At 40.0% G+C, this 13,976-nt stretch overlaps 1 protein-coding gene across 1 annotated transcript in view; it reads right to left on the bottom strand.

The window, feature by feature from the left end:
* The window catches only part of LOC126412440 (electron transfer flavoprotein-ubiquinone oxidoreductase, mitochondrial), a 107,173-nt gene extending 97,149 nt beyond the window's left edge, over positions 1–10,024 (bottom strand). Inside the window, exons 1-3 of the mRNA XM_050082038.1 lie at positions 9,740–10,024; positions 9,365–9,472; positions 25–177 (exon numbers count right to left, since the gene is read on the bottom strand). Coding sequence (XP_049937995.1) covers positions 25–177; positions 9,365–9,472; positions 9,740–9,773 — 295 coding nt within the window. The 5' untranslated portion in view covers positions 9,774–10,024. The remainder of the gene's footprint in view (positions 1–24; positions 178–9,364; positions 9,473–9,739) is intronic.
* Positions 10,025–13,976: the final 3,952 nt, after the last annotated feature.

Raw genomic sequence — 13,976 nt, 5'->3', positions numbered from 1 at the left:
ACAAAGAAAAGCATATTCTCTCACCTATCTCTGCAGCTTTCTCTACAAGAGTTACTCGTAGCTCCTTTCCACTTTTTTCTGCGAGCTGTTTTAGGCGGATTGCCGCAGACATTCCGGCTGGACCACCTCCAACAATGAGGATGTCTGTCTCATCAACATAGCGTTCCATATTGACATCTGTGTAACATGAATTAAAAGAAAAGCTGAAGTAATTCTTTAATGAGGAGAAATACTCGAAGTGTTTAACAAAACTATAAATTTATGTTCATTCTGTAGGAGAGTAGTACAGTATATGTTCCTTAATTTGAAACCGTGTGAACATCTGTGACTAGTCAAAACTAATGAATTCAGTCATAGTCGCCCAGCATATAAGTTTCAGGTCTTAACAGATATTCCCTGCAGCGCTTACACTGCTTAAGATAAAGAAATTTCACCTGCATGGGTAAGAACCATGATGATGTGGAGAAGCAGAATCTTCAGAGTGTTGTGTCCCTCATAGTTGTTGGACAAACAGCGTCGTACAGTTTGGAACAGCTACACAGGAACTAGAAGCGGGACAAAGCTTTAGGACTGTCTTCAGGTTGTAGTTGTGTGGCTCAAATGGATGAACTGCTCACAAAAGGCATGTGTCTTGAGTTCTGTATGTTAGTTATAACTGAGGGATGCATTGCATTTGTTGGGTCAAGGACCTCAGAGTCAGGAAGATGGAGACTCGTCTTCTCTCCAGCTGTCGTGACTTAGGTTTTCAGTAGTTTTTCTAAATCACTTTCAGCAAATGCCTAGATTGTTCCTACAAAAAGACCAAAGCCAACCACGTGTCCCGTCCTCTTCTCATTAAATATATGTGTTTTTTTCACATGTATGTAATTATGGCTTATGGTTTCATTATATTAAGCCATCAGATCTGAAAGCATTGTAAAATGATCCTTTAATGAATAAATGATTAATTATATCCAACAGCCCCTGTCTTCATAGGAACATGAATTATTACATTCTTTATTAAATCTGCCATACATTTTTTCCAGTGTGTTTGTGTGTGTGTCGTTGAAGTTTATGGGTGCTCAATGGCGAAGTTATCAGCACCCTTACACTCATTAAAATCTCATGCACTCAAGTTGACTATAGTCACACTATCTCATATGGCTAAAGCAATGGAGAAGGAGTAAAAGTAACTATATATGGGATTAAAACACAAGTAAAACTACAAAGGAGCTAAAAGAAAGGCACAGGGGAATGTAACTAGCTGACCACTTACAAAAAATACGCGTGAGCCAGTCAGCCAGTTAACACATTAAAACCCTAAAATCTTGGGAAAGATGGTGGAGAATTCAAAAAACTTTGAAACTCTAACAACATTTGTTTGAACTTTACTTAAAATAGAGAGCAGACCTGTCAGAAAATCCACCATGACCTGCCAATCAGAAAATAAAAACACAGTCCAACACATGTGGTGCACAGTAACCAGTACGCCACAAGCACCACCCATTGGAGGGTCCTCTCGCTGGATCAAGAAGCCACACATCATAGGGCCGTGACCTATGTGAAGACGAGTAAGGAGGACCTCGTCCCGTCAACATGGCTGGAATGAAGTATGCCTTGGCTGTGTTGTGGGCTTTATGAGACGGAGCTTATTGCCTGTCACTTGCAGCCACTCGTCACCCCATCAATGCATGACTCTGTACCTCAGGACTGAGATGATAGCATACAGGGGTATGGCACATGGAATTAGCTGAGGATCACTACATGCCTCCTTGGCAAGAAGGACACCACGTTCCCCAGCTGTTGTAGGGAGTCAGAGCAGACTGAAATTTTGCAGGCACGGCACATCTCATCTGCTCCAGCACCCTCAAGATGGCAAATAGTTCAGATTTAAATGCAGGAACTCTGGAGGCAACCAAATCTTGAGGACAGGGTTTGGGAAAACAACAGAGTATCCAATAGAGTCCCCCTGTTTAGATCTGTCCATCTGTCCACAAAGACAGCTAGATAATTGTGGTCTCCTTTAAAATGCCGGAAAATATCACATTAAATGCCAGAAAATATCATTAAAAATGGAAGCAGGAGTGCAATTTCTCTTGTACTGCACTAAATTTAAAATTACTCTGGGCCTTTGCAGTAACCATGGTGGCAGTCGATTAAAACCCCCCGATGTGAACCTGTACATCCCCCACACCAAGGGACTCCAGCACACATTTTGCACAAATCCCAAATGGCCTCACCGCCTGTGAACAAATCGTAAAAAGATGTTCCATAGCTAGACGAGCTACACAGTATGGTATGCTGGGGAACTGGGAGTAGCAAGGAGGTGACACGCTTGGTGCTCCTTGAGGAGCTGTCGTTGGATGGTAAGTGGCAGTTTGCCTGCCTCAGCACAAACACTGGATAGGGGGCTGGTACTTTAAATGCCTGTGGATGGCCTGATGCCCTCATGGTGTACAGCGTCAATGATTTTCAGGTACAAAGGCCTCGCTGACCCATACACTGTGCACCCACAGTCCAGCTATGATCAAACAAAAGCCCTATAAAACTTGCACTTCAAAATGTTCAATGCCTTCTGGGCACATGCCTTTAGGTTCTTCAAGTGTGGCAACCATGACAGCTTGGTGGAAGAAATGAGGCCCAAAAACCGCACAGAGTCTTTAAAAGGGAGAACGGTATTCCACATATGCAAGTCAGGTAAATTAAAAATACGACAAGAATGATTAAACTGAATATACACACACTTTTCTGCAGTATACATAAAATCAGTCATTGTAACCCACTCCTCCAGCCTCTCCAAAGTAAGTGGCAACTGAAGAGTTGCTGTTGCAATACTAGAGGAAGAACAAGGAACTGCAAAATCATCCACAAATAAGGAGCACTGTACAGGACTCCGTACAGTAGATGTGATACTGTTTATGGCTACGGCAAAGAGGGTAATGCTTAAAACACTGCCCTGAGAAACGTCATTCTCCAGCTTGGAATTATTCGACAGCACGTCACCGACTTGGTTCCAAAAAAGGGCTTTAGTAGGAAGGACCGAATAAAGATGGGGAGATGACCACAGAAGCCCCATTGGTGGAGCTGCCCTAGAATAAGTAGTATCATATCCCTTACTGATATCAAAAAATATACCTACACAATGATGTTTATGTAGGAAAGCCTGCTGATTAACCGCCTCTAGCACAGCCACGTTGTTGACAGTGCATCAAAATCTCCTGAATCCACACTGAGAGCGACTTAGGAGCTGCCTGGTCTCCAACATTCAAACCAGGCAACAGTTAACCAATCGCACCTAGGTCTCTCCTATACAGCTTGTTAAGTGATGCTCCGGTAACTACTGTGACAAAGTCAGTCCTTTCCTAGCTTGAAAAGAGGTATCAGAATTACCTCTTTCTGTGAGTTGGGAAAATTGCTGGTCTGCCATGTAAGATTAAAACATGTGAGGAGGATTTCCTATGATGCTGCTGACAAATATCAAAGCAGGCTGTACTAGATTTGGTCATGACCGGGTGCAGTATCACAAGTGGTCATGACTGGGTGCAGTATCACAAGCTGCAGACAGTGCCAAATCCAGCTCCCACATGGAGAATAGGCAGCTAACAGCTCCATCCAGTAAGTGAACATAGAGGGGGATGTGGTCACTGGAATGAAGGCCGTCAGTGACTTCCCACTGAACACAGTCCACTAGGGCTGGAGAGCAGAAAGAGAGATCAATGGCTGAGAATTATCTTGTAGCAGCACAGAAATGAGTTGGAGTACCAGTGTTGAGGACACACAGCTCATCAGACATCATGAGGCTCTCCAATACCTGACCCTGAAAGCAAGGGAGGTTGAATCCACAACATATGATGGCCATTGAAGTCTCCCAGTAGGAGAAATGCTCATGGGGGTTGTTCTATAAAACCTGTTACAGTCTCTGAGTCAATCACATCATGTGGAGGTAATTATAGTGAGAAAATAGTGATCCTCAGACATAAATGAACCTCAGTCGCAACCACGTGCAGGTCAGTAGGGAGGGAGAGAGCAGAGGAGTGGTGTGCATTATTGACAAACAGAGTGACCCCTCCCTTGGACCTTTCACTAGTCAGGTCATCCTTGTGGCACCGGAAGGGGGAGGGGGGGGGGTCTCTTAAGGGCCTTGCTGGTACCCTGAGATAAGCTCTGACATCCATACTGGTGATGGGATGATCTTCTTCAGATCCATCAGACAGCAAAGAGGTCGCATGGTTAGATGCTTTGGAGCAGACTGCTTTGGCCATTTGACCTTTGTCTCCAGCTTGGATTTTGGGGACATTGGCAAGGCTGCTGGATCTCTTCCAATGTCTGCTGTGAATGTTTGCTATTCACGCTTACATTATGTTTGGCAACATTCAATGCTTCAGCGACAGCGACCAGCAGCGCAAGCTGGCAGCTGCATTTACAGGTGCCGGTAGATGTGCCCTGCTCAACAGTCGTAGTCTGGATGCTAACACTGACCTTCTGGACAGGCTGCTTCAACGCCAAGACAAAATACTTGATGCAACTTGGTGGCTGAGTGGCCTTAAATTCATCTTTCCATCAGAGTAAGAGGAATGTTGGTTAACTGTTATTTCTTGAATCTTTTCTTTCCCAGCGAAGACAGGACAATCCCTGCTCCAAACTGAATGGGCTTGGGAGCAATTAATGCACCTGGGTGACACAGTGCACTGGAAACTGTTTGTGTGCCGCACTGCTACAGCATCCACATGCAGTCCAACCATTACAACCCACAGTGGTGTGACCAAAGCACTGGCGCTTATATAAGCAGCATATTGTATTTGGGACATATTGATCTTACCTCAAGGTGGAGAAATCCTGCTGCAATATAGTCCAGCAAATAGGGCATACTGAATGCCAGAACAAATGATGCTGACTTTTGGAGCTCCCCATAAACCCTTTTCGTAACATTTTGGACTTCAGTCACCCATGCAGTTTCCCATTCCTGTTTCAGTTCTTTTGTATCCACATCCATAATGTCCCAACCTGTTACAACACCATTAACACTATCAACCCAGTGTACAGTTCGTTGGTGATGCAATACTCTCCAAGTATCTTGGCATTCAACAGCTTCTGTTCTTGGGGAGCCTCCATAGTCTCCAGCAGAAGAGCACCATTCCGGAGCCTCTTGATAGATTCGAGTAGCCCTGCAAGTTCCTCAAGAGCTTTATGGATATAAAACGGTGACTATTTTTTTTTTTTCTTTAACTGTCCACATGTTTCATCACAAAAAAACGTTTTATACCACAGGATGTGGTCTGTTACTTTTCTTACTGTTGTTGATAGTTGGAGATAACCCAGGTGGTCTAACCACATGATGCCACTTAGCGTTTTGGGTGGTAATACTGCCCAATGGCCCACCCAAGCTGCTGACTGTAGAAACACGAGCTTTAGGCTTCATGGTGTTCCCACAAGCAGCTAGGGAAGAAAGTCCACCCAGGCAGGGTCCCACTTGCCTGTGTAAGCCTTATACAACTGAGGTGCAGCGGGTTTCCCAGAGGTTGTCCGCTAACGACTGTTCCATGTCAACAGCCATGCACCTCATTGGCACGCAGCACATCTAGAGACTGAGGTTTTTTTAATAGACGCTTGTATCATATTCGTGATCTGGGCAGTCAAGCCAAGATCCCTGTCCATTGTGACATACAACACCTCTCCACAGCGCTTACCAGTCCCCAGCTAGTGAACCCCAGGATTATTTTTTTTCCTCTCTCTGCATATTCCACTTGGTGTGACGAATGGCAGCTAGCCCTAAATATGGAAAAATGTATGTTAATGCAGATGAGGTGGAAGAACAAACCTATAACGTTCAGATACAGTATTACTACTGTTCTGCTTGACACAGTCAAGTCATTTAAATACCTGGGCGTAACATTGCAAAGCGATATGGAGTGGAACGAGCACGTGAAAACTGTGGTAGGGAAAGCAAATGGTTGACTTCGGTTTATTGGGAGAATTTTAGGAAAGAGTGGTTCACTTGTAAAGGAGATTGCGTATAGAACACTGGCGTGACCTAGTTTTGAGTACTGCTTGAGTGTTTGGAGTCTGTATCAGGTCGGATGGAAGGAAGACATCAAAGCAATTCAGAGCCAGGCGGCTAGATTTGTTACCGGTAGGTTCAGACAACACATAAGTATTACGGAGAATGTTTCGGGAACTCAAATGGGAATCCCTAGAGGGAAGGCAACTTTCTTTTTGAGAAACACTATTGAGAAAATTTAGAGAACCAGTATTTGAAGCTGATTGCCGAACGATGTAAGGACCACGAAGATAAGAGAAATTAGGGCTCATATGGAGGTGTAAAGACAGTTGTTTTTCCCTTGCTCTATTTTGAGTGGAACAGATGGGGAAATGACTAGTAGTGGCACAGGTTACCCTCTGCCATGCACCATACCAGTTTGATTTGTGTTGATAACCCTGTACTGACCTCTACACAGGTCCTGTTCTACATAATCCTGCACTTCACTAATTCCCACTATATGTAAGCTCAAACTATCAGTTTGTCTCTTAAATTCTCTTATCTGTCTACCCTACGAAGGTATCTAACGTTGCACACTACGACATGTAGAATCACACATTTGTTTTATCCAATGACAACTATGTTTCATTTCCATATAAACCTAGTATGTCTTGGATTTCTATGTGCTCCACCTATAATTTGTTTACCTGTTTGAATGGACAAAAATAACTTATAATGCAAACAAAACATGTAACAGACACTCCCACCTGTGATTTTGTTGCACCTTTTTCTGGGTCAGCACCTTTTTTCCATGTCAACATTATTTGTGTTATTTTTTCTTCTTACACACCTTAAACTCCTTCAAGACAGATTTTGTTAATCCTATATTGAGATCCACTGCTGAATGTTTGGTTTTTGGCCTGAAAGAGTTTCTCACTGAGTATGTATTCAGAAGTCTGCCCAGCACTTTGATTTTTGAAAAATATTAAGAGAGGCAAGTACATTCCATCAAGCCTGAAGTGGGAAGGTATATGGAACAGCTGTTTTGAGCATTTGCGTTATCTGAAGGAAAATAAATTTTTTTAATAATCACCTAATGAGATTCAGATGTCGGCACTATTTCACTGGCAGACTTTCATGCTTTGTTTACATTCCCTTTTGGTAGAATACAATGAAGGTCCACTCATAACCCCGCAACACCCCCCACCCCCACCTCAAGCTTCTTTCCAGTTCATAGTAGTAGTAGAAAGTGTATTCATTCGTAGATCTCCACCAGTGGCAAAAAGGAAAATTCTAGTGAAACATACATGCAGATATAACACCCACATTGTAATCAAAGACATGTACAAGGAAACCCTAGCACGGTCAAAGTTTTATGTGAATAAAATGATACATTTATTGCGACTAAAAAGTGCATTTCAGTAATTGCGTACAAAGTACAATTATTTATAACTTATAGAGCAGCTACTGATACCATGTACACACAAATGGTGAATTATTTGTGAAGTATCAGTTCAAGTTGCTGAATCCCTTCAAGTGAGTCATAGTTAAAATGTTGATGTAACTGCATTCATAAAGATGTTTTTAGAATTATGTGAACTGCTTTGTCTAGAGCATGTCACAAAATATGCCCAACTTGCTGCCACTTTCATGCTGTGAAAATTCTTCTCAGTTCCATCCAGACAGTAGAGTTGGTATTTTGATACATTTCTGCAAAAATGTTGACACTTCTCATCCAGTTTTACAAGCCTTTCTGTCATAAGGAGCTCCAATCATTCCTGTGTAAGTTTATTTTCCAACAGTATCCAGGCCATGAAAGTATACCATTCTATTTTCCTGTATTCAGTTTGCTTAAAATGTATTTTACCTGAAAAATTTGGACACCCTGTTTCAGAGGAAAACTGTGCAGTACATCTGAAGCAACCAGTATAGCCTACTAGCTTTCTTTTCTTAACTTAGGGAACCAGTGACAGAAAGCAGAGGGTTTCATTAACATTCTGAGCCTCTGGCATGGAAATAACCTCAGAATGAGGGAGCATAACATGTGAACTGCCACAAGGGCCTTGTTTCCAAACTGCATTACTTTCTAATAATATTAAAACGGCAGTTCAAAAACTCTGATAGTTATTGGTGCCACAGGCATTCCAATCAAAGATCCAAATTCACCTTAGCATACACAGCTGAAAGTGTTCACAGTTAACTAATCTCACAGATGCGTATTACAGTTTCAGTCCAGTAATAACAACCTGTTAGCAACAGCGTACTTACTAATTCATTGTATCACAGTTATTTATTCTTGAATTTGTTAATTTCTTATGCATAATGCATGCTCATAGTTGTTGAATATAGCTGAACGTGGTTTCATAGTGAAGGTTACACTGTATCTTCAGTTTACAGGGAGAACTAGAATGCTTATGTAGGTCCTACACTTTTATTTCAGTGCAATCCCACCTTCCAAGAGAACTAACTGTACTATCAAAATACTGCAGGAATGATACTGAAACTGTATAATGTCTTCTTTACACTGTCAAGTACAAGCAGCACATATCAAATGGAGTTCTAACATTTTCATTCACAGTGCCTGGCAACCAATAAATAATTCAACTGTAGGCCTATTACTATTCATCACACATCGTTGTACTGTAGCATTAGCATTCAATAATCTTTGTGCTAGGATCAGGAATGAAATATCATTTACTTTCCCCAGTTGATTTCAGAATAACATAACCGTCATATGTAACGTTTCAAGTAATGTTCTTAGAAATGTAACACAGCTTAGGGCCTATTAAATGCTGATTAGCTCTATACATAAGGATTCAGATATGTAAGGTGGACCCATATTTGGTTCCTTAAAAACGGTCAAGTATGAATGTAATAGTATTCATTGGATGTTTCCTTCACACATGAAGTCTATAATTCACATTGAAATTTCTACATCCCGTCTCCTCCTCAAAGCTGCAGATGTATAATTTGACACCACTGTTCACAACATCTATTTCACACTGTTTACTTGATTAAAGACTGTTATCCAAATCACTTGCGGACTGATAACCAAGACATACTTTTGTGCACTCCTAAATCAGTATTTCGTAGCCAGTACGGTAGTTCTCAGTACACAATGCTGAACCATCACTAAGAAAAGCAAAATGCCTGGATAATCATCTTATGTCCTTTGTATCAGTTTCCTCTCTATGTACTTTGCTATGTCTTCTCCCTCAGCCTATACCTTGCATTCACAAAAGTTAAAGGTAACAGGTATGCCACTGACAAAAAAATTGTTATTTCTAACAAAATTTTGACATGAAAATGTTTGTAATGCAATGGGCACATATTGGGTAAACACAATTTGTGTTGATGAATTTCTCATGCAAAGAGCTAACTAAACTGAATACTTTTATGAATACCTACCTTTCCAGCGTGGGTCACTATCTCTTGGTACGATGGTATAGTGCGTTGTTATTTTCGGCAGAGCTTGTTCTGAGTAATACCTCTTCGCTAGCCATGATAGCCTCTGGCCTGTAAAGGAACCAGAACTAATAAAAAAGGCAGCGTGAGCCTGAGAAAATTATAGGGATGACGATTTATTTTCACATAACACAACGTGACGGGCAATGGATTAGAAACCGACTAAAAAAACCGTATCCCTGACTGAAGAAGCCCTTTTTTCAAGTTTTTATTGCTTGACAAAGTCTTACATATTTCATGGAGATCACAAACTTCGTCAGTTTTATTTCCCGCAATTAATTTGAAAAACATATTATAAAATTCGCGTAACAGACTTACATGTTTTAGAAGTTGTTCCGAAACCCGAAGCCATAAGTACGGTTACTCAAAATACGCGAGCCATAGGTTAGGGTCAGAGTCTATTAGGATTACAAACACTTGCCCCCAATATTATGAGTTACCTAAGTGGGGGATAAGTTGAAGACGTCATTGCTTTTCCTCTCCGCTTCCTATGCTGTATCCCAGAGTTTTAAGTTCCAGTTGTAATTGTTATTTTTGATTGTATAGTGTATTTCTGTTCATGCCAATTTGTTTTTACTGAGCGCGTTGAAGAAACAGCTGTTCAGTAACTCATGTGAAAATTTTTTATTGTGTGGTTTTCTCCACGGTTTCATCCAGTATCTGTTAGCAGATGTTACTTTTTCATCGTTTTAATTTTGGAGAATGTGGCTGAGAAAAAGTAGCGAAATTTCGCCTAACGTGTAACACGTTTACAAATTATATCGCTGGCTTTACAAAGTGCGATTATCAGCATACCGAGAACTACTTATATCTTCGAAATGTACAATCTCGCTAGGGAAATTTAGCACTAGCTGTAGATGACTTCGATAACTATATCGTTGATTGCGCTGTATTATATCTGAGTAATCTTTGAGGAAACTCAAAAGCGAAGCTCGCTTTGCAGTTGTCAGAATAGTATCATACAAAATATGGATGCACTCTACCATCAGGACTAAAAGAAACGACCTGTAGTGGAACAGGTAGTTCCTGAATTTGTGATGTACGGTGTCACGGGCTGTTACTTGTGAATGTCGCGTACGGGTGCTTATATTTAATAATCCAGTGAATAATCATTTAAGGCCTGAAACCTGTAAGAACACTGAAAGAGTCGCTAGGAAAAATTTCACAGGCGAAGGTATTTGTTGTAAACATTCCCTACAGACACGACTTAACAGAAGACTCGTGTGTAAACAGAGAAATCATCGCAACAAATCGGAAATTCAGGAAGATTTGTAGCTGTTTTGTGCACACAACTTTCATTGAAGCAACGACTTCAGTAAGAGAGCATTTTACTAGACATGGACTGCAAAGAAACAACATAGGCAAGAAAGTGCTGGCCAAAGAAATTCTCCAGGTGATAGACAGCAGGAGAGGATGCCTATGTAAAAATAGCATTACCTGCAACAGGTTTTCTGCCAATGACAACAGAAAAGAAAAGTGCACCAACAGCATATGAGGAAGAAACATCTGCAGATACACTCTATGATGAAAAAGTTACATCTGTGCGAACATGTAAAGCGTCACAGTCACTAGTGGCATTATCAGTATCAGCAGTGGAAAAGGAAGTAACAATAGCAGTAACAGCAGAAGTTTCATCAGCAACAGTAACTACAGTGCCTCTAAAAGGAGAAAAGAGAATCGTAGCAAGAGAAGCATCATCAAGTGTTACGGGTAGACGGAAAACAGCACCTCCTCTCTGTCTGAATGATTTTTTAGTGGAAGGCAGCAAGATGAAGAAGCCCATGAGATAAGTAGTGTAACAAATTTCATAACATCTCAACAAAACGTTCAATCTAAAATGAACAACAATTATGATCTTAAAATTTGCTATCTGAATGTTCAAGGACTAATAGATAAAGAATTTATTGTAAACATTTTTGGACTAGATAACAAATTTGATATTTTATGTCTGAGTGAACATTGGGTTACTGAGAGTGTACTTCCAGTTGTCAAACTTGATAACTATAATGTAGCAAATAGTTACTGTAGAAAATTGCATATAAGAGGTGGTGTGGCAATATATATTAATCAGTCATTCAGCTGCTCCATTGTTAAGTTGGACTTAGATTATTTATGTGAGGAACAGAACTTTGAAGTCACTGGTATAGTTATGGACAATTTTAAGTTAGTAATAGTATCCCTTTACAGGTCACCTTAGGGTATCAGCAATGTATTTCTAGAAAAATTGGAAATGCTGTTAGATGTACTAAGAGGGACCAGATGGTTGCATTATTACATAGTAATTGGTGGAGATCTGAATGCAGATTTTGATATAACAACACATAAACGTACTGTGACTGAGTTGAAAAAAAAAAGACAGTGCAATTTGCACACAATCAATAACAGGCCCACAAGAGATAAAGCATGTCTTGACAACATTTCTGTCAACTTTAAAACTACAGAAGAATCATGTGATGTTGCAGTGTTTCCATTTTCAGATCATGACTCTGTATCTTTAAACTATACAAGTAGGTTCTGTATTGATAATAGTAATATTCCTAAGCCTGTCCCAAAAGTTATAATCACCAGACCTGTCACAGATGACAAAACTGTTCAGCTCTGTAAGTCCCTTTGTGGGGCGGCGGGTGGAATTATTGGTATTATAAAATGTAGAATGTTTATGTAGAAAAGATGCATTTCCCGGCCGATTAACCATATGTGGGGCGGCGGGTGGAATTAATTGTTATATAAATGTTCCTATTATCTATGCTGTCTTTTGCCGTTCTCAACACTGGCTCTCTAACTACAATATTGGCAACCAGAAAGTGATTAGCAAAACGTGAAGCCTGCAATTAGAATTCCTAGTGCCCACTTCATCTGAGAAATACACTTATAGCTACAGCTTATAGCTCTGAGGAATTAGGAGATTATCTGGGATTCATAATCAAAAACGATTCTCTAAAAATGCTCACTATATTCTGAAAGTCACAGACCAAACAGAATCCACACAATCCAACTAACAGAGCAGTTCAGAGTCTGATGCGCGGATACAACTATAACTGTTCAAATTAAATGTTTAAATGAATGCTCGCCGTAATTTGATGATAATGTTCATCAAACGCCACGCTAAATAATGGTAGAATGTTTGTCCCACGGCGGCACGTGAAAATACGACATACGCAAACTGAAGATAGATCATTAAAGTCATCCCAGAATTAACACTTCACTCGAAAATGAATTCATGGTTACGCGTATCCCGAGTTACTTATTACAGCATCCGAGGCTGTTTATAGCAATGTTACCGATGCTACGCGACTCCCGGCACAGATGGTGTGCTTATCAGTGTCTGGAGAGAACTGGGGCCTTTCTTTCTCGCGCAGCGTTCTTATATATAAAGCCGCGGTGCGGACGGCTAAGGGAACGCCTGATCAAATCGGCTCTCCCGACTAGATGCTGGGCTAGTAATGCACCACTTTAAGTTATCGAATAAATCATTGCTTCCTTTGCTGATAGCCGATGAAGCTCTCAATTTAAATGTGCAATCAGCACACAGGTAAGTAATCATAATAAAAGTCTGACGTGGCTAAGTCAATTGATTTGGGCGAGAAAAATAATTTAATTAGACTACACACAGTAGACGAGCTCTGAACTTGCCCTTTGGAAATACGCTATCGCTATAGTTTTATAGTTATTCAGTTGAAACTTCTCACATCTTTATGATTATAGCGGATCTCCCTTCTACTTAAATTTCAACATCTTAGCCTTATTTATTCGCCTACTTAATCTATCTTGCTTCCTTAATTTTTAAGACAAAGGCCAGAAAATCATGAATTTCAACTAAAATTTTAATTTGTGAGATCCCAAATACTGTTTCTAGTAAATTATTATGAAAAAGGAATCTAAGTATAATTTTTTAAGTTTCTAGCTCTTTTCTGTTGCGCCAATGATTTTTACAGAAAAACGTCCAAATTTCGAAAATGGTTAAAGTTATTGAACTGATATTCAACACATATTGATTTAGTATTACTCTTGACATGCTAGAAACGTTTCAGGTTATTTACTCGATTTTTTAAAGTATTGCGCAACATTTATGACGTCAGAGCTAGTTACAGCGGACTAGGCTGGCACACAATGGAAAGACTGATGAGAATTTTATAAGGCGTGAGTAGGCTGCTTCCCTACATCACCCTCTACTTAAATTTTTTTTTGAATGTTAATGAACGAAAAAAAAATTTAATTACAAAAAGGGAAGCTTAACTCCCTATGAAAAATTAAAATTGAAATGTAAACATATGGAAATATTAAAAGAACACTGATTACCTACTTCAATTATTTAAATTGCTGGCATATTCACTGCCTCTTAAGCAACATTATCACTCAAAATTTAAGCAAAATCAATGAAACACTTTGGCATACATATTGCCTTAGACAGACAAACACATAAAATATGTAAAATTATGAAAATCTTAAATCCATTAAATACATTTTTACATACACAAATTCAAAGAAAATAACAAATTTATTCATGATACATAAACAGATAATTATATCTTAGCAGTCTTTTCTAAACCTGAAA

Source organism: Schistocerca serialis, chromosome 7 (assembly GCF_023864345.2).
Source record: "Schistocerca serialis cubense isolate TAMUIC-IGC-003099 chromosome 7, iqSchSeri2.2, whole genome shotgun sequence".
NCBI classification, from domain to species: Eukaryota; Metazoa; Arthropoda; class Insecta; order Orthoptera; family Acrididae; genus Schistocerca; species Schistocerca serialis.
Note: the sequence above shows the minus strand (reverse complement) of the source record. Positions and strands in the feature narration are given on the sequence as shown.